A 27,503-nucleotide genomic window follows, 5' to 3' on the forward strand; every position below is an offset into this window, starting at 1 on the left:
TAACGTAACAGACTGGATTTCCCTCCACAAGTTCTGAGCCAGATGAAAACGTCAAAAATCTACTTGCAGGGAACAGCAGTTATATACATGTTATAATTGACCATTCATAACATATGTGCAACTGGCGAACGGAAGAGGTTTATAATGATAAAAAAAAATGAAATTCATCTTTAGTTTACCTGTACTAAATCGGCGCATATGAAAGATCGATAGGAACAATAAGTTAGCATTATGTGCAGAACACCAGTTTTAGGTAGAATAAAATCAACAGTAGTATACCGCTGTTCGAAACTCATAAATCGATAGAGATAAAAACAAATCCGGGTTACAAACTAAAACTGAGGGAAACGCATCGAATATAAGAGGAGAACAACGACACAACAAAAACACAACATTAAAATGTAACACACACAAAAACGAACTATAATATAACAATGGCTATTTTCCTGACTTGGTACAGGACATTTTAAGAAAAAAATGGTGGGTTGAACCTGGTTTTGTTGCATGCCAAACCTCCCGCTTTTATTGCAACGTCAAACACAACACCAAAACGACAACATCACATGACAGGACCACAATACAAATAAATGGGAGAACATATAGGACAAAGAAACACACGAATAATAGCTTACTAAAGGTACTAGGCTTAAAATTCAATACGCCAGACGTGCGTCTCGTCCACACTAGACCAACCAGTGACGCTCAGATGAAAAAAGTTTGAAAGCCAAATCAAGTACAAAGCTGAAGAGCACAGAGGACCAAAACTTCCAAAAAGTTGCGCCTAACACGGCCAGGGTTTTCTGCCTGGGACAAGAACATCCTTATTATTTAGAATAATTTATAATTTTGCAAACAGTAAATTTTATAAAATGACTAAATAATAGATATACATGATAAAACCGAAGTGGGGACTAACTACAGAATAAAAACGGACACATTACATAAAACAACTTAATCCAACACATAAAAATACACAGCCGAGTTAGCCAAAGCCTCAACGCACAAAGTGACGTCACATTTGAAATTCTAAAGTCGTGTTTATAAGTTGTAATCAATTTGAAAAACCATTCAAGAGAATTGCAACTCTTTAAATGAGTGAAGGATGTAGCCAGGTGAAATTAAAAAAACATCTAGAATATAAAATAGATACTATAAGTCAGAAGAGCATTAGTAAAGAAACAAAATAACCTAAATATATCTATAGACTATGAACTCCTTTTTACGATTTCTGATTTTTTTAAATGGCAGGAAAAAGGTGACTCAGAATTATACCTTTTTTTAGCATTAGCATTTCTTGGGTCTTAATTCGTAGAAAAAAAAATGTAGAAGCAGTTTTAAATTTCGGTAATGACCTTTTTATGAGCTATTAAAGTCTTTTATGAGAAGAAAAGACCCAAGAAGTCCGAATATCCGACGAAAAATCATAAACCTGACCTGTTTTCATCCTCAAGATAAAATTGTTCTCATTAACTGTACCGATCTATCAATTTGAATAAAATATGGGATTATCACGTTTTGTATTAGTTTGGAAAACCTTCATATTGATAATGTTAGGGGAAAATGGAGTTACGAAAAATGAGTAAATCTTTAATGTTCTTAAAAAAATAGGAAGCGTGTCTGACGTATAAAGTTATAAGCTTAGTTTCATATCTGTTTTTTTTTACAAACATTTGGTCGATGCCCCGGCTGTTGGATGTTTCCGCCATTGGAATATTACCATCCAACAGCACTTCTGTGTTGACATGAATTACCAATGAATGCTATTACAATTTATTATTATATTTGAAAATAAACTGTTCTCAAAATTTTGAATTGTTAACAAAATATTTTTCACTTACAATTCAAGCTGCTTTATATTTTTCATGTAATAATTTCATGATATATCAACTGACATTACTAGTCAGTTAAGATTACAACCTTACACAACAATAAGTATTATTTTGTTTCTTTCCATTGAAAATTGTCTATATCTATGTATATTCTAGCTGTACTTGCATGAGGTTCTTCTTGGAATTTTTCACAATTAAAAAAAGAAATGCTTCTAGTAAGGTAGTGAAGATGAATTAGACTTTTGACTTTTCTTAAATAGTTACTTATATGTTATATAAGTTATGTTTATACAAAGTTTGATTTCCATTACACTCAGTCGTCATTATTTTAGGATTTTCCCAGGATTTTTTGTTTTCTTTATTATTGAGAAGAAACAGATTTATTATCATATCTTAATCAGCTACATGTGAGTTTATCAGGTGTTCTTAGCAGGGGATTATTTACATCAGTTCCATTACAAATATACATGTTTTGTTAATTAGTGACCACTTGTGGCATCTGGCTTTCCTTTATCCTTTGTTTGTTTGCACATAAACTAGGGTGTAGTTTAGCTCCTCCCATTTAGGAATATCCCATTAAGTAGTTGTATATTGAAAACCAGTACATACTGCCTTTAGTGTCCAGTTTTTTGAATGCAAATTAAACAGATAAAAGAATCATTTTTGCTCAAAAGTGGCTTAGCTATAAAACTTCTTAATGTTTCAGTGATCCGGATTAATACTTTACCAAAGCAGGTTATACAGATTTTTGAACTATCAAATTTTGATTCCGACTAAATACACATTTATTTTGGAATAACTAATATCAAAATGTCTGGCAAATGGAAAGGTGTGTGTAGGAGGAGTAATAAGGATTTCTCCTTATGAGAACCATTGGACTATAAAAATCCATTAAACTGGAATATTACAAGCTGAATGACAAAAAAGGAATTAGGACATCTTCTCAAATGTCAAAACTAGTGTTAAAGCAATTTTATATAGGATAGTAATGAAGCAGTAACATATTTTGTATATATTACTTCTAAACTTTTTCACTTTTGGATTATGAATTACCCCTAAAAAGCTGAGTATTTAATGCTGGCGATATTTGTGTTGTGCATAATTTTACATTTTTAATGTTATCTGAATTTTGGACGACCAATATAAACTGCGACTTTATTAGAGAGTGAATTATATTTGATATAGCCGATTTTAACAGCATCAGATACATATGTTTGTTGTGACCATGCAGAGATATTTCCATCCATGTTTATGAACTGCATTTACCTACAAATGTTCTAGGCAAGTATCTTTTTACTACATGTACAATTGGGTGAGCAACCCAAACAGACATAATAGGTTAATGTGACAATCATTAGGATCCAGCAGCAGCAGCAGTAAACATACATCACCAACATACAAATCTGACTAAAAACTCAAATATTTACATACAAATAAATCTACATAGTAGCCAACAAGATTTTTTTTTGTAGTTGATAGTAAATTTGACAAAGACAGCAACAAAATGTTTTTGTAGTTGAAAGTTCATACAGCATATAGTTTACACTTTCTCAATAAAGTACAAATCAAGTAAAATATAAAGACAACAGTAACAAGAGTAAACAACACTTTAAAAACCTTTTGCACCATAATTGCACCTCTTGACCCACCTGCAACAGGAACCGCTAAAAACCTGGATAGCTGATGAACAAATACTGAGTCACGTCATGAGTCATACAACCAAAGTAACATAATAGCACAAAGACTTATAAAGGAAAAACTGTAAAGTAATTAAAAGATACACAACTTCAGTACCTATAGAAGCTATAACTCAAGACCATCTTGTATTATTTGTGAAGTAGACACTGAATATTTATGCACTGGTATTCACATAAGCTAACTTGGTTATTGACAATAGCATATATATGTCAGATATTGTATTCATTTCTTTATCTTCATGTGATAATTTTGATTTATTTCTTTAGTATAATATCTATATTTTATAACATATACTCCACTTTCTGCCAAAATAATTTCATGATCTATTTACCATATATTTCCTTGCATTATGTACAAAGAGAAACAATTATGTTGTTACAGTTATATGGCATCTCCATAATTGAAGTCAATCGAAATTGTGTTTTTTTGGTAAACACAACAGGTAAATGGAGTATTTAGATTGATTGATTGATTTGTGGTTGCTTTACGCCGCCTCAGCACATAAAGGTGATATCACGGCGATAAATGAATTAAGAACAAATAACTTGTGAACATATAAGTATAAACATTTTATCTAAATGTTAATAATTCTAGAATACTGTGATATGGGTTAAATCGTTACTATGCTAGCTTTACAGATAGTTACTTATATAACAAACAATTTTATATTTTATAACAGCATTTGATATACTGTGAAAACTGACACCTTTCTTCATTTTTTTTGTTTGCATATTTATACACTGAGGGAAACAAGATATTGCACCTCCTGTATGCACATTGGGAACATCAAATGGACAATCACAAGCATTGGACTCTACCAGTTTGACATGCTTCTTTTTCTGCATAGCTGTGGCAACAGCTCGACTAAATTATTTAATGCTAGTTGGATCAACACCTTCACCGACTTAATTGTTAAGCTTTATATTTATCATTGCTGCTCAGTCATATATACATTATACACTTGAACATTGATGGTATTCATATCATGTTATAAACTGTTCAATACTCTTGAATAATGACAGAGAATTCAGGACCAAGCATTTAAGATCTTCATAGTACATACCCAATGGACTTTAATGTTAAATCTCAGTGCTCTAGATGTTTTACTGTTATTTTATGGGATGTTGTAAACCTGGACAAATTCTGTTATTTAATGGGATGTTTTAAACCTGGACTAATTAAACTAAATTAACTTAATTTGGAACAAAGGGACTAATACTTATAGTTGTGGATTCAACTTCATCTGTAGTAAATGCATAATGTTCAGCAACTAGTCATATGAATCAGAGTTCATGTTCCCATGTTTTAAACAGGATACATTATCCATATTCAACCATACAAACATTAGATACTAGAGCCTCCTCATTTCAACATGCACCTCTGGATAGACAGATCTCACAAACACGACCCAGTGCTGCACAACTTTCAATGAAGTGCCCATGCAGCTCAGATTTAATGTGGTCCTAAATCAGCAGTTGATGATCTTTGGAACAGTAACATGCTAATACTACAGGAACTGTTTATGAGACTGGGTTCAGAAGTTTGAGACCTTTATGTTATTGAATGGATTATAATTATTAGTTTACCTGCTGTTTCTGCGGATTTTATAATATTGCTTTAAGGCGAAGTGTACGTAATTGCACGCCTCTAGCGGAATTCAGGATAAAAAACGTGCGTCGTTAGTTACGCGGGTTATCTCCCCTATTCCAAGAAAGGAAAAATGGGCACATGAAAGAGAAATGACTTCGTGCGGTCTATCATGAATTCAAACAAGTATTCATGTGCTATCTCAAAACTTCAAAGAAATAATTAGAATGACTCCAATCAGAAATCTGAGTATCCTATTGTGAGTTAGTCTGACTCTATTACCACTGTTTTTGTTTTAGACACGCAGGAGCAGGTACACAATACGACTCGTGTTTATTTCAACAGAAGGTAATAGCGCCTAAACAACAAAATTATAACCAAATAAAAAATAAACCAGTGACAATTCTGCTTCTATTCGTATCAAATTCATTAAAATCAAACCAGAATTGACCCCACAATATTTTTTGAAAAACCATAGTTTTGAATGAAATGCACAGTGTACTGTAGATCCTGTAGCGTAAAATTATAGGTAACGAATAATTATATTGCATGTGAATTTGTGTCTTGAACAAGAAAGACGTTGGCATGTCCGTTTTTATGCAATTGAAAATTTTATGATGTTTTATATTTTATTATTTATGTAAAAAGTATAAAATATACTAAGGGGTAATTGACCACTAGTACAACATTTATAAGCCGAAGAAAAAGCCAACATAAAAAAAACCCCATCAGATTCCGTCCACAAAACATTACATACTCAGAAACTAAGAATTGTTCACTATTACTTTTATCTCAGAATATGTAAAATCTATGTCATCCAAATCTCAGTTTTCAAGGTGCATAAAATAAACAGGTGTCTTCTATTCCGTCCGCAATTTTTGGGGAAAGTAAAATCTGAATTTAGAACCATGGTTGAAACTGAAACTACACATGTATGATAAAAATAGAACGTGTTATTTTTTCTTAATCAAATTCCGATTTCGAAGGGATAGCGAAATTTGTTCTCTTTTGTTGTGCTTTTGTGTATCATTCAGCAGTAGTATAAGGTAGGGGAAGAAGGGGTAGGGGTGAAGAATAATAGTTCTACAATGTCGGGTTTTTTATAACCCGGCGACTATATACGGTATGGATTTTCTCATTGTTGAAGGCCGTATGATTGCCTATAACAATTGCTTACATCCACATCCTTTAAGGTAGCTGGGGTGTCTAAATATTGGACGATAGATTTTTCTTAAACTTCTGTAAGACTTCTGTGTCAATGTAATTTTTAATTTCAATATAAAAACTGGGGATCACGGACCTTGTTTTTTCGTAATAACACATTGAAATTAACGAAATTTGGGTTATTTTATATTGTTGATATAGGGGAAACTTAAGTTTTCCTTATTGCGGAAACATTAAACGATAGAATTGGCTAAAATTTGATGAGAGAATTGCTTTTCATTAATAACTCCGAAATATCAAATAAAAATAAGGGGTCACGGGCCTTATTTTCTTGAAAAAATCCCCAAAAATTTTAAATATACTTTACGACACTTAATTTCTTGATAGTTCAATCTTTAAACTTCAAGTTTTAGGTATTTTGTTGTATATTAAATGATACTTGGTAAAATATTTTTAAAACAAAAAAGTTTTTGCAATTAACATGATCAGAACGGACGCTCAGAAAAAGACACCCGATCTACCTTAAACGTGGCAGATAGTTGTCTCATTTCAATCATACCACAGCTCCTTATGTTCATATTATATTAACAAAACTGCAATTCATTTGCATTATATACAGGAACAATTTGTATGGCACTATACTAGGTAAACTCGTATAGCATCGCTCTTGGTACATTCTTATAGCATTACACCAGTACATTAATTTATAGCATATCACTATGCACAAAACTTTAGCATTACACAATACACAATGCTATAGCATTATACACAATATACGCAATGCTAAGGCTAACACTGGGAATGATCTGTGCTACGTGAAGTTAAAACTCCGATCTGTTTTACTTTGCTAAAATTCATATGCGGGTTCTTCTTTTGACCTTATTACAGTCATAAAAATTCTCAAGATAATATGCAGATGCAGTTTTCTTATTTTTTCGGAGTCGTGCATGTGGATATTAAACAAATTATGGAACAAAAAATTATTTCCTTTTTTACTTAAAATCTCCAGCAAACATTAAATCATGCTTTGTCGTGTAGTTAAAGAAAAGGGAAAGCGATCGAGACAGGAAATTTTTTAAATAAAATTGCAGAGTTGTGTCACGTGCACGCGTGTGAACCTGACAAAAAATGGGCTTTGTGCGAAATCCCTCGAATAGCACCGGAAATGGTGAGGATGAAAAGATGCAGCAAATTATATTCACTTTTTTAAAATACAAACATGCAGAAATAAGATTTTAAAAAAGACGTGTATACGCGATCCCAATATTATAACCGATTATTTAAATACGTATAGAATCATTCTGTCAACGCTGTGTTTACTGGGACAATTTTAAACTTGATATTTGATTCATAATTATTAGAACATTACAATATAAAAAAAGAACATGTGGCATGATTGCCAATAAGACAACTCTCCACAAGAGTCCAAATGACACAGAAATTAACGCTTGAGCATTTGCAATAATTAGGAAAATGGGTTATACACACTCACGATTTTGTTACGACACTGTACGGTATAATAGCGTTATAGAGTAGAAATTGTGATGACGTTACAGTAGACATCAATAACGTCGCCAATTGTTTTTATTCTTTCCGCTAGAAATCAAACTTCCACAGAATATAGCTTGAAAACTAGCACGGTTGCTAAGGACTTTCTTTGCACCAATGGGTTCGTCGTTCATTTTTGAATAGCATATCGATTTTTTTAAAAATACTGTGGAGCAACGAATTAGAAAATCTTGATAAAGTAAAAATATCTGCCGATTTTTATGATTTTCCCTATATATACTTTGTATTTTTGGCTTATAATGCTGTTAATTTCAACAGCTTGTATCTGAAAAACGAAAACGGTTACCCCCTTTTTTTATTTTATTGTGTGATGTATTTTTACAAGCAGAATCCACATGTAAAATTTAAAAAAAATCTGTGGAGTAGTTAATTACGTACACTTCGCCTTAAATTATGAGTTTACTATACTCTACCATTAAATTGTATCTATGTAGAATAAGGTAAAGGTATCTGCAAGGTAATAAAAATTATCCTTTGCTGTCAGAAAGTAATACACCGTAAATAGGCTTGAACATGTTTTACATTCTGTAAATATACTGCAAAAACCAAGAGATATCAGATTACCATAAAAATGATTTAGAGAAAATTGTCTGCAGAAAGGTTTTTTATCAAGTTTACTAACTGCATGCTTTGTAGCTTTTATGGATTTTTTTTTTTTTTTTTTTTTTTTATATAGATGTGGCAAGTTTACATTTTCAAGGTCTCATATACATTTGATCCAACTGTAAATCTATGCATTATAGATGCTGCATTTTACTCCGACTTAGTAGTTTTTTAAATTACAAAAATATCAAAAACTGTTATGTTTAGAAAGGGCATAAGCATTCAGCTACATAAATTATGGCTTAATTAAATTAATACTTATCTGCCCATACAAAATTTTATTAGAATTTATACAGTAATGTAGGAATTTACTCCTATCCATCCAATACTTAATTAATACTTTCCCCGTATTCATTCTTAATTCTAATAACTAAGTTAACACAGTTAATATTGTTTTAATGTACAGAAAAGGAATGATTAGCAATTGACAGTGTACGTCTTTATTCGCTTGGATACAATCTGTGACAGAAATTCAGTCCGGAAATGCATCGGAGAATTTAATTATAAAACTGTTTTAATATATTTCAAATATCATGAATATAGTGCATTGTTGTCTGAGTTTAATGTTGTATTTCAGTAAATGCGATTTTATAACAGGTATAATCTACACGAAGGAATGACGACTCGCAAAACAGAACTGTATTTTAATAATTCCTGGTGCTCATTTTACTTCCAACTGGACGTTCTTACCTAAGAAGCGAACGGGCAAGTATGAAGATGAACAATGAAATATTACTCTCTATTTAAAAAATAAATAGAGAGTTTGAACATGTGTTACATATATTGTCAGTTATTTCAAATATAAGAAAGCATTGCATTTGAGCTTTTTAACGGCGTTTTGCATTTGCGCCGATCTGTTTTTTATTTACGCCGATTTTTTTCTTTCAATTGCGCCGATTTTTCTTTCATTTGCGCCGATTTGTGTACAGGTAAATAGTAGGTGAATGTTATCTTTTTTTTTTCGTTATCATTGTAAACCTCTTCCGTTAGCTAGTTGTATATATGTTATAATTTGTTCATTGTAATGATTCTAGACCGTTATTCGTCCTCTTATTTTTCAATGGGTGCAGCTGCCCAGAAATGAGGTGCATAACGTGAAGTTGAGAGTTATTATATAAGTACATATTACTTAGTACGTAGTCTAACAATGCATGACATTTGTAATCAGAAAAGAGCGTCAGACATAAAAATGACAAACGTGAAGCAGTCCTCGTTTTCATTTTGGGAAAGGAATTGTTGCTCGAAAAATTGCGATAACCATTTGGCAGTGTCACTTGGTTTGTCTATTTACTCTGTGCTTAACGTAACATACTGGATTTCCCTCCACCAGTTCTGAGCCAGGTGAAAACGTCAAAAATCTACTTGCAGGGGACAGCATTTATATACATGTTACAATTGACCATTCATAACATATGTACAACTGGCGAACGGAAGAGGTTAAAAATGATAAATAAAAATGAAATTCATCTTTAGTTTACCTGTTCTAAATCGGCGCAAATAAAAAAAATCAAATCGGCGCAAATGAAAGATCGAAAATTTAAAAATTGGCGCAAATGTCATACGCCCCTTTTTAAATAAGTAACGATATGAATTTATTAGGAACAATAAGTTAGGATTATGTGCAGAACACCAGTTTTAGGTAGAAAAAAGTCGTGTTCATAAGTGGTAATTAATTTGAAAAACCATTCAAGAGAATTGCAACTCTTTAAATGAGTAAAGGATGTAGCCAGGTGAAATTTAAAAAAAAATCTAGAATATAAAATAGATACTATAAGTCAGAAGAGCATTAGTAAAGAAACAAAAGAACCTAAAAATATCTATAGACTATGAACTCCTTTTTACGATTTCTGATTTTTTTAAATGGCAGGAAAAAGGTGACTCAGAATTATACCTTTTTTTAGCATTAGCATTCCTTGGATCTTAATTCGTAGAAATAAATGTAGAAGCTGTTTTAAATTTCGGTAATGACCTTTTTATGAGCTATTAAAGTCTTCTATAAGAAGAAAAGACCCAAGAATAAAATTGAGAATGGAAATGGGGAATGTGCCAAAGAGACAACAACCCGACCATAGAGCAGACGACAGCCGAAGGCCACCAATGGGTCTTCAATGCAGCAAGAAACTCCCGCACCCGGAGGCGTCCTTCAGCTGGCCCCTAAACAAATATGTATACTAGTTCAGTGATAATGGACGACATACTAAACTCCAAATTATACACAAGAAACTAAAATTAAAAAAGATACAAAACTAACAAAGGCCAGAGGCTCCTGACTTGGGACAGGCGCAAAAATGCAGCGGGGTTAAACATGATTTTTGAGATCTCAACCCTCCCCCTATACCTCTAGCCAATGTAGAAAAAAAACAAACGCACAACATTACGCAAGAAGTCCCAATATCCAACGAAAAATCATAAACCTGACCTGTTTTCATCCTCAAGATAATTTTTTTCTCATTAACTGTACCGATCTATCAATTTGAATAAAATATGGGATTTTCACATTTTGTATTAGTTTGGAAAACATATTAATAAGGTTAGGGGAAAATGGAGTTACAAAAAATGAGTAAATCTTTAATGTTCTTAAAAAAAATAGGAAGCGTGTCTGGCGTATAAAGTTATAAGCTTAGTTTCATAGCTGTTTTTTTTACAACCATTTGGTCGATGCCACGGCTGTTGGATGTTTCCGCCATTGGAATATTACCATCCAACAGCACTTCTGTGTTGACATGAATTACCAATGAATGCTATTACAATTTATTATTATATTTGAAAATAAACTGTTCTCAAAATTTTGAATTGTTAACAAAATATTTTTCAATTACAATTCAAGCTGCTTTATATTTTTCATGTAATATTTACATGATATATCAACTGACATTACTAGTCAGTTAAGATAACAACCTTACACAACAATAAGTATTATTTTGTTTCTTTCCATTGAAAATTGTCTATATCTATGTATATTCTAGCTGTACTTGCATGAGGTTCTTCTTGGAATTGTTCACAATTAAAAAAGAAATGCTTCTAGTAAGGTAGTGAAGATGAATTAGACTTTTGACTTTTCTTAAATAGTTACTTGTATGTTATATAAGTTATGTTTATACAAAGTTTGGTTTCCATTACTCTCAGTAGTCATTATTTTAGGATTTTCCCAGGATTTTTTGTTTTCTTTATTATTGAGAAGAAACAGATTTATTATCATATCTTAATCAGCTACATGTGAGTTAATCGGGTGTTCTTAGCAGGGGGTTTATTTACATCAGTTCCATTCCAAATATACATGTTTTGTTAATTAATGACCATTTGTGGCATCTGGCTTTCCTTTATCCTTTGTTTGTTTGCACATACACTTGGGTGTAGTTTAGCTCCTCCCATTTAGGAATATCCCATTAAGTAGTTGTATATTGAAAACCAGTACATGCTGCCTTTAGTGTCCAGTTTTTTCAATGCAGATTAAACAGATAACAGAATCATTTTTGCTCAAAAGTGGCATAGCTAAAAACTTCTTAATGTTTCAGTGATTCGGATTAATACTTTACCAAAGCAGGTTATACAGATTTTTGAACTATTTAACTTTGATTCAGACTAAGTACACATTTATTTTGGAATAACTGATATCAAAATGTCTGGCAAATGGAAAGGTGTGTGTAGGAGGAGTAATAAGGATTTCTCCTTATGAGAACCATTGGACTATAATAATCCATTAAACTGGAATATTACAAGCTGAAAGACAAAAAAGGAATTAGGACATCTTCTCAAATGTCGAAACTAGTGTTAAAGCAATTTTATATAGGATAGTAATGAAGCAGTAACATATTTTGTATATATTACTTCTAAACTTTTTCACTTTTGAATTATGAATTACCCCTACAAAGCTGAGTATTTAATGCTGGCGATATTTGTGTTGTGCATAATTTTACATTTTTAATGTTATCTGAATTTTGGACGACCAATATAAATTGCGACTTTATCAGAGAGTGAATCATATTTGATATAGCCGATTTTAACAGCATCAGATACATATGTTTGTTGTGACCATGCAGAGATATTTCCATCCATGTTTATGAACTGCATTTACCTACAAATGTTCTAGGCAATTATCTTTTTACTACATGTACAATTGGGTGAGCAACCCAAACAGACATAATAGATTAATGTGACAATCATTAGGATCCAGCAGCAAAACTGTGTAAACATACATCACCAACATACAAATCTAAAAACTCAAATATTTACATACAAATAAATCTACATAGTAGCCAACAAGATTATTTTTTGTAGTTGATAGTAAATTTGACAATGACAGCAACATGACAGCAACAAAACGTTTTTGTAGTTGATAGTACATATAGCATATAGTTTACACTTTCTCAATAAAGTACAAACTAAGTAAAATATAAAGACAACAGTAACAAGTGAAAACAACACTTTAAAAACCTCTTGCATCATAATTGCACCTCTTTACCCAGCTGCAACAGGAACCGCTAAAAACCTGGATACCTGATGAACAAATACTGAGTCACGTCATGAGTCATACAACCAAAGGAACATAATAGCACAAAGATTTATAAAGGAAAAACTGTAAAGTAATTAAAAGATACACAACTTCAGTACCTATAGAAGCTATAACTCAAGACCATCTTGCATTATTTGTGAAGAAAACACTGAATATTTATGCACTGGTATTCACATAAGCTAACTTGGTTATTGACAATAGCATATATATGTCAGATACTGTATTCATTTCTTCATCTCCATGTGATAATTTTGATTCATTTCTTAAGTATAATATCTATATTTTATAACATATACTCCACTTACTGCCAAATTAATTTCATGATCTATTTACCATATATTTCCTTGCATTATGTACAAAGAGAAACAATTATGTTGTTACAGTTATATGCCATCTCCATAATTGAAGTCAATCGAAATTGTGTTTTTTTTTAGGATAACACAATTGGTAAATGAAGTATTTAGATTGATTGATTGATTTGTGGTTGCTTTACGCCGCCTCAGCACATAAAGGTGATATCACGGCGATAAATGAATTGAGAACAAATAACTTGTGAACATATAAGTATAAACATTTTATCTAAATGTTAATAATTCTAGAATACTGTAATATGGGTTAAATCGTTACTATGCTAGCTTTATAGATAGATACTTATATAACAAACAATTTTATATTTTATAACAGCAGTTGATATACTGTGAAAACTGACACCTTTCTTCATTTCTTTTATTTGCATATTTATACACTGAGGGAAACAAGACATTGCACCTCCTGTATGCACATTGGGAACATCAGATGGACAATCACAAGCATTGGACTCTACCAGTTTGACATGCTTCTTTTTCTGCATAGCTGTGGCAACATCTCGACTGAATTTTTTAATGCTAGTTGGATCAACACCTTCACCGACTTAATTGTTAAGCTTTATATTTATCATTGCTGCTCAGTCATATATACATTATACACTTGAACATTGATGGTATTCATATCATGTTATAAACTGTTTAATACTCTTGAATAATGACAGAGAATTCAGTACCAAGCAGTTCAGATCTCCATGGTACATACCCCAGGGACTTTAATGTTAAATCTCAGTGCTCTAGATGTTTTACTGTTATTTAATGGGATGTTTTAAACCTGGACTAATTAAGCTATATTAACTAAATTTGGAACAAAGGGACTTATACTTATAGTTGTGGATTCAACTTCATCTGTAGTAAATGCATAATGTTCAGCAACTAGTCATATGAATCAGAGTTCATGTTCCCATGTTTTAAACAGGATACATTATCCATATTCAACCATACAAACATTAGCTACTAGAGCCTACTCATTTCCTCATGCACCTCTGGATAGACAGATCTCACAAACAAGACCCAGTGCAGCACAACTTTCAATGAAGTGCCCATGCAGCTCAGATTTAATGTGGTCCTAAATCAGCAGTTGATGATCTTTGGAACAGTAACATGCTAATACTACAGGAACTGTTTATGAGACTGGGTTCAGAAGTTTGAGACCTTTATGTTATTGAATGGATTATAATTACTAGTTTACCGGCTGTTTCTGAGGATTTTTATAATATTGCTTTAAATTCTGAGTTTACTATACTCTACCATTAAATTGTATTTATGTAGAATAAGGTAAAGGTGTCTGCAAGGTAATACAAATTATCCTTTGCTGTCAGAAAGTAATATACCGTAAATAGGCTTGAACATGTTTTACATTCTGTAAATATACTGCAAAAACCAAGAGATATCAGATTACCATAAAGTTGATTTAGAGAAAATGGTAATTGTCTGCAGAAAGGTTTTTTTTTCAAGTTTACTAACTGCATTCTTTGTAGCTTTTATGGATTTTTTTTTTTTTTTTTTATATATATATATATATAGATGTGGCAAGTTTACATTTTCAAGGTCTCATATACATTTGATCCAGCTGTAAATCTATGCATTATAGATGCTGCATTTTACTCCGACTTGGTAGTTTTTAAATTACAAAAATATCAAAAACTGTTCTGTTTAGAAAGGGCATAAGCATTCAGCTACATAAATTATGGCTTAATTAAATTATTACTTATCTGCCCATACAAGATTTTATTAGAATTTATACAGTAATGTAGGAATTTACTCCTATCTATCCAACTGACCCACTTTTCTTAACCATTGATTAGAAATTTTAGAAAGACAATATTTACTTATATGTTACTCAGATCATAGCTTTAGAAAAGGGACAGCTTCTAGAGCTGAAAAGACAAATAGAAGATCAAGCTGGTCTTCAGATATTTATAGTAGATGTATTTAGTAATACTAGTATCTGTAAAATCTTTTCAAAATAGGTTAGGTAGCTTTAAGAAAATGTTATTTCTCAAGTTCTTCATATATATAAAAATAAGAAGAAATATGCATGAATGTTTTCAAAGTAGTTTCAGTATTGTTCTGTGACTAAAGTTTAATGTTTATGTGTTATCATTATGTGATTATTCTTAGCTTTTTTTAATGTTTTGTGTGTATTTTTTTTTTTCTCATGGCTTTATTGAAGGTATCCCCTCCCTTGCATCACAATCCTTGGGGACACTCAGCTGTTACCATCTGTGTTATGGACATTTATGAAATTTTATCACTGGTTGTTTCAAAAATTTCACTCATCCCCCAAGAATTTCTGGGGATAAACTGTCAAATTTCATACAAATTCATTCAAACACCAATTCAACATCAACACTACTTGGCTTCTTCATAGCCACATACTAGGCTTCCTCACAGCATCATTTTAGGCTTCCTCATAGCCTCATAGGCTTCCTCAGACATAGCCTCATAGGCTTTCTGATAGCCTCATAGGCGTCCTGATAGCCTCATATACTTCCTGATAGCCTCACGCATTTATTTGGAACCATAGTTCCAATTGGAATGGTGTGATGTCAAGCTAGGGGTCTTTACTTTGTTACCTTTCAGTACGCACATAGGCTCTTGGCTTAGGCATTGAGCAAACATTTAATTTTAGCTGAGTAAATTCCCCAAGGGCCAAAATTAAGTGATGATTATAAAATAATAAAAGTTATAGTTCATTTATGATTTATGTTTCATTCAAACCTGGATATAACTGGCACTGCTACGCAATACATGTATTTACACAGAAGTTTATTTATAATGGGATAGAGCAGGATTTTGAATTATGTTGATTATATTGTTTATATGAGTACTAAATACTTATTTTTACATATCATGAGTTCAAATGGAGAGTTCTGAAGCAACTCAGGATAACTAAAATGTTCCTTAAATTAATTGTCTTAAGAACTCATTATGTGTGACCTTGAGAATTTTGTTCATTGGGCACATATTTCAGCAAGTTAGACTTACTCAGACAGGTTTTTAATGTCAGGTCAAAAGATTTTTGCAAGGAGGTAACTGTTTTTCTGGATGCTGACTCAGGCGTTATATACTTTTCATTATTACAAAACACACATCCACTGACCAAAGGAGAAATATGTACAGTATAAACAACAGACACTTAAATATTAAGTACAACTTACAATAAATTATGAATGGACCTTTAGTATATCTACAATCCAGAATCAGTACCCTAGTCAAACATGGAACAAATTACAGATAAAAAATAATCAGGACCATTTCTGAGGACTTTGTATAAATAGTAACTTATATGTTATATAAGTTATGTGTTTTAAAAAGTTTGATTTCTATTACACTCAGTAGTCATTATTTTAGGATTTTCCCAGGATTTTTTGTTTTCTTTACTATTGAGAAGAAACAGATTTATTATCATATCTTAATCAGCTACATGTGAGTTTATCAGGTGTTCTTAACAGGTGGTTTATTTACATCAGTTCCATTACAAATATACATGTTTTGTTAATTAGTGACCACTTGTGGCATCTGGCTTTCCTTTATCCTTTGTTTGTTTGCACATAAACTTGGGTGTAGTTTAGCTCCTCTCATTTAGGAATATCCCATTAAGTAGTTGTATATTGAAAACCAGTACATGCTGCCTTTAGTGTCCAGTTTTTTCAATGCAGATTAAGCAGATAAAAGAATCATTTTTGCTCAAAAAGTGGCTTAGCTAAAAATTTGCCACCCACCAACCTTAACCTTACATCTTCAATATTGCCATGACAGGGGAATCAAGCTCAGCACAGTTTATATTAGATTCTTATTGATTTTTCTTTATATGAATATGTTACAAAATCGCTTAAAATTTTCATTCCAACACCATTTCATATCAGTAGTTCTCAGCAACCAGTAGTGCAAAAATTTACTTTTAGGAGCTATGTTGGATTGGTGTGATGTAAAGCCAGGGGGTCTATACTTTGCTACTTTTCAGTACGCACATGTACATAGGCTGCTGCTTTGGGCATGGATCAGACAAATAACCTCAGCATCTGAAGTAAGTCCATCATGTCTGGACATTTATGAAATTTTATCACTGGTTGTTTCAAAAATTCCACTCATCCTCCAAGAATTTCTGGGGATAAACTGTAAATTTTCATACAAATTTATTTCAACACCAATTCAACATCAACACAATTTGGCTTCCTCATAGCCACATACTAGGCTTCCTCATAGCATCATTATAGTCTTCCTCATAGCCGCATAGGCTTCTTCAGACATAGCCTCATAGGCTTTCTGATAGCCTCATAGGCGTCCTGATAGCTTCATATACTTCCTGATAGCCTCACGCATTTATTTGGAACCATAGTTCCAATTGGAATGGTGTGATGTCAAGCTAGGGGTCTTTACTTTGTTACTTTTCAGTACGCACATAGGCTCTTGGCTTAGGCATGGAGCAAACATTTAATTTTAGCTGAGTAAATTCCCCAAGGGCCAAAATTAAGTGATGAATATAAAATAATAAAAGTTATAGTTCATTTATGATTTATGTTTCATTCAAACCTGGATATAACTGGCACTGCTACGCAATACATGTATTTACACAGAAGTTTATTTATAATGGGATAGAGCAGGATTTTGAATTATGTTGATTATATTGTTTATATGAGTACTAAATGCTTATTTTTACATATCATGAGTTCAAATGGAGAGTTCTGAAGCAACTCAGGATATCTAAAATGTTCCTTAAATTAATTGTCTTAAGAACTCATTATGTGTGACTTTGAGAATTTTGTTCATTGGGCACATATTTCAGCAAGTTAGACTTACTCAGACAGGTTTTTAATGTCAGGACAAAAGATTTTTGCAAGGAGGTAACTGTTTTTCTGGATGCTTACTCAGGCGTTATATACTTTTCATTATTACAAAACACACATCCACTGACCAAAGGAGAAATGTGTACAGTATAAACAACAGACACATAAATATTAAGTACAACTTTACAACAAATTATGAATGGATCTTTTGTATATCTACAATCCAGAATCAGTACTCTAGTCAAACATGGAACAAATTAAAGATAAAAATAATCAGGACCATTTCTGAGGACTTTGTATAAACGTTATTATAAAAGCTATCAGTATATGGGTTTTTTTCTTAATTTTTGTTTTGTTTGTGCAAACTGTTTCTAAACTTAACCAAAAATAAAGGCAACAGTAGTGTACCGCTGTTCAAATGTCATAAATCAATTGAGAGAAAACACATCCGAGTTAAAAACTACAACCGATCGAAACACATCAACTTTGAGAGGTAAACTACGGCACAACAGAAACACTGAATTGCAACAAAAACAAACGCCAACATACATATAAACGGATTATTTGATAACAGCTGTAATGTTCTTGAATTGGTTCATAACATTTTAAGAGAACATGGTAGTTTGAACCTGGTTTTATTAAATAGTCAAACCTCCCGCTGTGGTCATGTTAAAAAAATTTCACTTAAATGACAGCACTACGTGACAGGAATACATAGCATTGGGACAATTTTTATTCAGCATTCACTCATGCTATTGTCTTCAAAAGATTAAGATTAAAGACATGCAATTAATTCTGTGTGTAATTGAATAGATAAATAGGTAGCACGAGACATCTACCATTGAGATATTTTATAGTGCTCACTTCAGATTCGACTAAAAATTCGTTTCACACTTGTTGTCACAAGTTGAACATTAACTGCTGTCTTTTCCGGAACACCTGTATTTATAGCATCATACTTTGTTGGAATTTTTGTTTCAATTTTTACTTTTCTGGGTGTAGTCGTTTTTGTGTTTGCAAAGTTGGTGTCTGTCATTTCGCATCGTATGGTTTTAATCCCACTTATGCGTTTGCTCAAGTTTGTTATATGCTTGAATGCATGTTTACCTTATATTTATCTGTATTTGTACATACAACTATAATTGGAGGGTCTAATCGGCCTTCTGTTTCTCTACTTGACCAGTAACAATGAATGACATCAATCCAGAATCTTACATACGCTATAAAAAAACAATGTTCGAAGGTAAAACAAACATCTAATAAATGCATCAAAATAGAGGCACTATTTTCCAATTAAAATGCAAATAGTCACTTTGTTAAAAATAATGAACAAACATATAACGAGATCAACGTGAAGCTATTTCATAAAATATGTCTGAAAGAATGTTAGATGATAAGTTGGAAAATCAAAAGCTAATTGTAATGCCCAACCTGGTATAGAAAACATTTAGATTGTCAATTTTCCTCCACAGGTCGGTAATTCTCTCAGACTTCCACCTTCAAATAAACTTATCAGCGGGTAATATCCAATAGTGCAAAACGTGGTGTTAATCACAACTCATTCAATATAAAATGATATCAATGGAATAAAGACAAAACATTGTTTATGTAACACAACATAATAGAAAATTACTATGATGTCATCTTACAATAAGATACATAGATTTAGGAAAAAAGAAGCAAGACAAACGTGCCACACACAGTTTGAGGGAAATGATGTTATTCCAAAACTTACATGCTGATTCTTTAAAACCTTTCCATGTTGTTTCACCAGTGATACACTCTAAACTATCTGTTACTAGTACAAAAACTGCAACACTTGAGAGAAACACTTGATGAGTAGCATAAAACTCCTTTTGACCGGCAAAATCCCATAGCCAACAAGAGGCAAATATATCCTGGATTTTAGATTCCTTCTGGTAAATAAATGGTTGAATTATGGCAGAAGTCATTTCTTCTATGTTCTCTTCATTTGCAAAGCCATGGTCATGTTCATTTTCATTGCTGTTGTGTATTTCACAGTCAATTGAATATGTATTAGGATGTTCAAATATAATGTTATCTAGTTGTATTTGATTTTCCGGATTTACTGTTGCATTTGTGGTTTCAGTTACTGATTTCTCTTCACAGTCAGAACTTTCGTTGTTTGTTTCCTCAGGAAGTGTTTCTTTAAGATCTCTATCATTATTTTCATCATGACTTTGCAGACTACTCACTTCTGCTATTTGAGTTATAGAAGGAATTATTTCCTGTTGTTCACAATCTAATTCTAATTCATTTTGAGACTTTTCTGTGTAACTGCTGGAATGTTCTCCGTCAATGACAGTTTCTGTAATGTGTTGTCCAGACACGCTTTCTACTTTCCTATTCTTCCTTGCATACACTTGGTTGATTAATTTGTCAAGATCATCGTGTATTTCTGTAGACAAAACAAAACGAATCTGTTTGAGAAAATATGCGAATCATGTGTTTATAATGTTTAATGCGAGTCATTTTATTCCCTCGTTCCTTCTCTCTACTATGAGGCAAAAATGCAATTCCAAATGTGCATGAATTGACTGTTCTTGTATAATAATATTTCTATGGTTTTGCATGAAATATTACGGTTCTACGTAGAACAATAAATACTGTAATATTTATTCAATTATAAATATGTTTCCTGAATAAAAAATACCAGTGTTTGGTGTTGATATCGCTCTTATTACTTTATCAATACTGCTACAAACTCCACTATAATATATCGTTTTATCTCAAATTTGTTACGAAAATATTGGATTTTGCATATGCAATAACCGCAAATTTGTCCTGGTCGTTACTAGTTAGTATGCCCTTGTATGACATCATTAGTACTTAGTCATATATAAACATTTTCGGGGAACGACAATTACGGACGGGGAATGTCGATTTAAATGACAACATAATTTGTTAAAGAAATAACGAACATTAGTACTTAAAGAAAATCTAACAGTGACACTATAGTGTTCAGGGACTATAATTTGAACGGTTTTAAAAAATGTTTAAAATCGCAACACGAAATAAAACAAATCGTTTAAATTTTGTTAGCATTTGTAAAATATGTTAATTCATAGATAATAACATGTTCTTTTCCATATTGGCCATGGTATCATCCTCGATCCATATGAGCCCTCGGCTATTGACTCAGATTTATAATAGAGTTTCTGGATGACACCAGGGCCGAAATGGGAAAGGACATGTTATTTTCTATGATTATTCAATGTTGATGCCTTCAAATACAATGAATATCCGAAAATCAGTTCAAATCAATTCAAGATACAAGAAGAACAGAATTATTAAAGAAATGAAGGGACAGCATCTGAATTACAAAACTAAATGAACATTGAATAAAATCAATTATCGCCCCATGTTCAAATGTCTTAATGTTTATACAGATCAAAACCTGAATTGCACTTCTCAAAACAAATTTGCGATCTAAAATGTTATTAGTTATTGTTAATTGTAGATTGATCTATGAAAATAAATGCGACAAAAAATATCGATCCCAAGTTCAATATTGTTTATCAAGAGAGCAGAAAGCAGTTAATTTCACAATCAACAATTTACCCAGTCTAACAATTACATTGTTTCAAGGCAAAACAGGATTAAATAGATGGAGAAAAACACATTATCATTCAACGAATGACCCTAATTTGAGTACATTACATCGTTTGCAAAATATATAAAACTAAAATATCTGTATTCGCAGGCATCCTTTAAAGTCTAATGTACAGTCATATCAATAGATAAGATGGTCATTTAGATGTTCACATTTGGTTTGTCCTTTTAACTGTCCTGTATTTTGTCATAACAATTACTTTTAAAGCTGACTACACAAAGAGAGTTTAATTTGTTGAAAACCTGTTAACGTTACTGTTCATAACATATTCATTTAGTCGTTATTAGCATATGTATTATTTGCAATACAACAGTAAACCTTACTTCATAGTTTTCTGAAATTCTCACCACAATGTTTTACAGTAATAGATAACCATAAAAAAATACTGTTATGAGGTATACCTAACCAGACGTGGAACTCATATGTTAAGTGCACAGAATTGTAAATATGAATTAGTACTCTAAAATATTTTCATATTTTCGATATGACACTTTATGATTGTGTATTCAATCTCCATGTTTGGTCCTTAGTTATGATTAAACACACAAGTACAGATACAAATCATGCACAAATAACATCAATAGTCTACACAAATATTTACAAAGGTCAGTCACTATAAATTATGAAATCACTCACGGCACGAAATACGTTCTGAACGGTCTCTGATGAGGTCGTCTGATTTACATTAAATTATCATGAATTTATTATAATTGTCCTAATCCTTTTATTTATTGTAATTAATGAGTTTTAAATCTAACGATTCATTTAATCTTGGCTTGGGTCATTTAAATTCGTTTCCTTTTTATCTCAGGTGAAAAATGTTCAACACACTAACATTCCGCTTGAACGATCAACAAAGGTGTAAATTAGCGGTCACCATAAACATGTCATTTTAACTGTTATACAAACAAGTATGTTTACTCAGCTTTATTCTCTTTTGAAAATGATTAGGTGACATAAGAAATACATCCCATTTGAATTTTTATCATTAGGTCTGCATCTTTCGAAAATTCTTACTTTCGAAGTTCGAGACATCGGGGTCAATTTACATTAATTTTACTTCGACGAGACTATAAAATTTACTCGACTTAACCGAGTATTCGAATCAACCGAGTTCGACTCATCAGAGGTAATTATGCATTGATCAAACGGGAATTTTACCGGGACCGAGAAATTACTTCGACTCATCCGAGTTTTCGACACAACCGAGTTCGACACAACGAGGTTCGACTGTAGTTTGTTTATTTTTTGTTTTAATTTTCTGCATGATATTGCACGTTTTTATTCGACTGGTTTTTTTCTATTTCCATTTGATAAGGTTTGTAAGATGAAGGTAAGTCTCTTGAATTTAGAAGAATAAGAAATTACGAACAAATAGAATAAATCATTATAATAATCTTATCAAATATATATCGACTGAAATTTACCGCTTCACGAAAAGCGTTGTGACTTTTTAATTTTCACCCGTCGTTCAGATCGATGGTGACTACGTTCATTTAAAAGACGTTTAGACTTCCACAATACACAATTGTTTTTTTTTTTTCAAAATATGACTCAGACCTGATTTGACATGTTTAGAGATGAGACCAAATATATTGTTAATGTGGAAAGCGTGTGCTATCATAAACAAAACTTTTCAGTCGTGACTTCTGGTAAATTAATAAGTCTGTTCGTATTCATTTCGTCTATAACTATCAATATATCTGAGAATTATTCATCCTCATATATGGTATTTGTGGTTTGACATGCATGTGAAAATAAGTTACAATATTGAGATATCATGTGTGTTACTGATATGAATAAAGAATCAAATATCGTACATAGTTTGACCGAAATCAAAAAGATACCTAAGTTATTAAAGCCTTAGTATTTCAAAAATTAAAAAGTTTTGTAAACAGTTAATTTATAAATATGACCATACCAATGATAATTCATGTCAGCACAGAAGTGCTGACTACTGGGCTGGTGATACCCTTGGGGAATTAAAACTCCACCAGCAGTGGCATCGAACCAGTGGTTGTAAAAAAACTCATCATAGATACCAGGATTAAATTTTGTATTTACGCCAGACACGCGTTTCGTCTACAAAAGACTCATCAGTGACGCTCGAGTTCAAAAAAGTTAAAACGTCCAAATAAAGTACGAAGTTGAAGAGCATTGAGGACCAAAATTCCTAAAAGTTTTGAAATACAGCTAAGGTAATCTATTCCTGAGGTAGAAAAGCCTTCGTATTTTAAAAATTCAAAAGTTTTGTAAACAGTTAATTTATAAATATGACCATACCAATGATAATTTATGTCAGCACAGAAGTGCTGACTACTGGGTTGGTGATACCCTCGGGGAATTAAAACTCCACCAGCTGTGGCATCGACCCAGTGGTTGTAAAAAAACTCATCATAGATACCAGGATTAAATTTTGTATTTACGCCAACGCGCGTTTCGTCTACAAAAGACTAATCAGTGACGCTCGAATTCAAAAGGTTAAAACGGCCAATAAAGTACGAAGTTGAAGACCAATGAGGACCAAAATTCCTAAAAGTTTTGCTAAATACAGCAAAGGTAATATATTCCTGAGGTAGAAAAGCCTTAGTAGACTCATCATAGATACCAGGAATAAATTTTGTATTTACGCCAGACGCGCGTTTCGTCTACAAAAGACTCACAAACCCGAACCAGAAGTTTAAAGTGAGTTCAGGACACGCTTTGAAAATGGAAAAAAATAACTCCATAGACTACAGATTTATTTTTATTTAAGAAAAAATTGTGAAGTTTGTGGACTTTATTTGGCATTCTCCTTTGATACCAATGCTCCTACCACCCTAATTCATTTTCAAAACTTGGACAAAATATTTTTTCATTTTGATGTCGATTCTGAAATTAATGGAAAACAACATGTTTTCGGTATTTATTTGAAAACTCTGGTACACCTTGGTATTGACTGCATATCTTATGACATACAAGTTTGTCAAACACCCCTTTTACTTTTATCTATAGATATCCATGATTTGCAAATCCTTTTTTATGTTTTATGCAGTACATATTTGGACAAAGTCTGAATTATACTTAGCTTTTTTTTGTATGTCTGACAAGCTAGGCATTTAGGTCCATAATCAGACCACCTGTTGCGGTTAGAAGAATAAGTGACAAACCGGTGTAATAAATTGTCAGGTATTATAATAATTAAGAATAATAAGGTAAAACAGGGATCAAAACATAAAATTACAGATAAAATCTAGAGACATGGATTTAAAAAAAAAGTTTAAGAAGTGTTTGTAAGATAAACATTCGAGAAAAACATGACCTTGTGCAATGCAAAAAAAATTGGTATCGACTGCAATATCGCGAAAGAACAAATGTGTAATATTTAGTATGGTTTAAATTTACTTAAAGAAAAATCAATATTTAAACCAATAAAAACAATATTCAAAGATTTAATTACAGTGTTGAATTGGAACTATGCTATATTAAGTTTATTTAAAGGATTGCTAAGTGTACCATGTATTATCCGGTTCGTATCCAAATTTCTAGTCTCGAATAACAACATCATCGTAAAATTTGGGATGTGCTTATCCGTTTGAAAGAAGTTTTCTACATCTACAGCCAAACTTGAAATCAAAATATTCGTATTTATCGAAAAAAAAAAGTAAAGGTTTAACATGTTTAAGTAATTTGTGGTAACGAAATCCCTGACTTTATAATTTACTAGTAATAATACCTAGATTATGCCCATTGAAACACAAAACGTCGCTACAGACACGAGCATAATGAACAATGTGGGATAAATAAAAACTGTAAGATGGTGCCAAAGAAACATTACAGTCTAACAATGGAAAGTTATCAAAAGGGAAAGAAAAACAATCCCTTTTGTTGTATTTTTTTGTGTTACTTCTTGATGCTATACTGTAATACTGTAATATCTAGAGAATTCTTGATTATTAAACAAAAAATATCATCAAGATAACGGTCAGTGTGGCAGACAGCGTTTAGAAATTAATGGAAAACAACGTGTTTTTGGTATGTATATTTATTTGAAAACTCTGTTACACCTTGGCATTGACTGCATATCTTATGACATACACGTATGTCAAACACCCCTTTTACTTCTATCCATAGATATCCATGATTTGCAAATCCCTTTTTTTATGGTTCATGCAGAACAAATTTGGACAAAGTCTGAATTATAATTAGCTTTTTTTTGTATGTTTGACATGCTGGGCATTAAGGTCTCAGCTTATTTCATTTTCACCGTTTTGAAATTTACCGCCACTTTGAAAATAAAATTAAAAGTCTTAAATAACGGTATGACTTTCTAGAAATATCGGATTATATTTGATTCGCTTTTAAATGAAATTTGTACTGATTTGCAGTCATCTTGAAAATGGTCATGATACTGGATTGTTGGGATCATTGTTTGAATTGATAATCAAATATATATCTACAATTGTGCAAAGTTTCATACTTTTTATCATCAAATCCACTATTCTAGAAATATGCTCGAATCATCTGGGCTACAATATTCGGAATGCCTGACCAAAGAACATTGAACGTATGACATATCCAGAATTACCATGTGTACATCTATAGCATTCATTCAAGACGCAAATCCATCATTACTGAATATAAACTTGATATGAACAGGAGCATGGACGATGAAAATCTCCCTATGTTAAATAGACGCCAAAACTTTTAAATCTTAAAATAGAATGATTTATAAGCGGATCGTCAGACCTCTTGACTAAACATCATTTTCTAAAGTAAAGATTGCATTCAGAAATAATTTGATTATGTATAGTTTAAGTTAAAGATTTGACAGTGAATATTTTTCTTAAAAATGCGGAACGAAAATTTGTCGTCGATCTTTAATAGATAAAAACATTACCACAACTTAAAAACCTAATATTTATATTCTCTAAGGTAAATACAGACATGTATATAAACTTTCCATTACAATAAGTTTGATGTTCATTCAGAGTAATATGTTCCAATGCATATGTCTTAAGATAAACATAACACTTTATAAAAGACCAAGTTTAGTTTGGCTTTAAGACTGATATAAAAGACATTGTATTAATAACGTACACATATAGTTTATTCCCTAAATTAAAATAGTTTGAGACATATTAGATTTAAGGTCAATTTGTCATCGAGTCGTACCTTTTTCTGTGGTATTCTAACATGCTCCCTGCATTATTATTTGATTTACATGGAATTTACATGCTTAATTTTAACCAAATGTAGGCCAAGGATGTATTAATACTTGAAAAGGTGATGATCAATTCTACCAAAACGTGCGTTTTTTCGGCGCCTTTCATAGCTGACTTTACGGCATTGGTTATGCTCATTGTTGAAGGCCGTACGATGACCTTTAGTTGTTAACTTCTATATCATTTGGTCTCTGGTTGAGAGTAGATACATTGGCAATTAAACCACCTCTTCTTAATGTTGTATATAACTATATGACTGAATAGTTTGACTTGAGAATGACATAAACTTTATTTTACGTTCCTTGCATAGCGAATTAATCTTACCCGAGTAAGTGAAATGAAATATTGTTCAAGATAAAATTGCAAGATAATATCTTTTACCTGTTTTAAACGTAAAAAAGAGGTGGTGACATATGTTATTTCACTAATGAGCTCGATAAATTTGTGATCAACGTTAATTAGGTCTTTCCACCTTTCCGTGGAAAGACCTATTGATTTTGTTCTGATTATGTTTTTTTTCTTCCGCCTAATTTTTTTCTTGCGCTGT

General features: G+C 32.0%; 1 protein-coding gene across 1 annotated transcript in view; it reads right to left on the reverse strand.

The window, feature by feature from the left end:
* The window catches only part of LOC127712062 (uncharacterized), a 41,451-nt gene that overhangs the window by 11,180 nt on the left and 2,768 nt on the right, over positions 1 to 27,503 (reverse strand). The window contains exons 3-4 of the mRNA XM_052218254.1: positions 19,854 to 20,537; positions 19,226 to 19,338 (exon numbers count right to left, since the gene is read on the reverse strand). Of these exons, the coding sequence (XP_052074214.1) occupies positions 19,226 to 19,338; positions 19,854 to 20,537 (797 nt within the window). The remainder of the gene's footprint in view (positions 1 to 19,225; positions 19,339 to 19,853; positions 20,538 to 27,503) is intronic.

Source organism: Mytilus californianus, unplaced genomic scaffold, assembly GCF_021869535.1.
Source record: "Mytilus californianus isolate M0D057914Y unplaced genomic scaffold, xbMytCali1.0.p SCAF_8, whole genome shotgun sequence".
Taxonomy (NCBI): domain Eukaryota; kingdom Metazoa; phylum Mollusca; class Bivalvia; order Mytilida; family Mytilidae; genus Mytilus; species Mytilus californianus.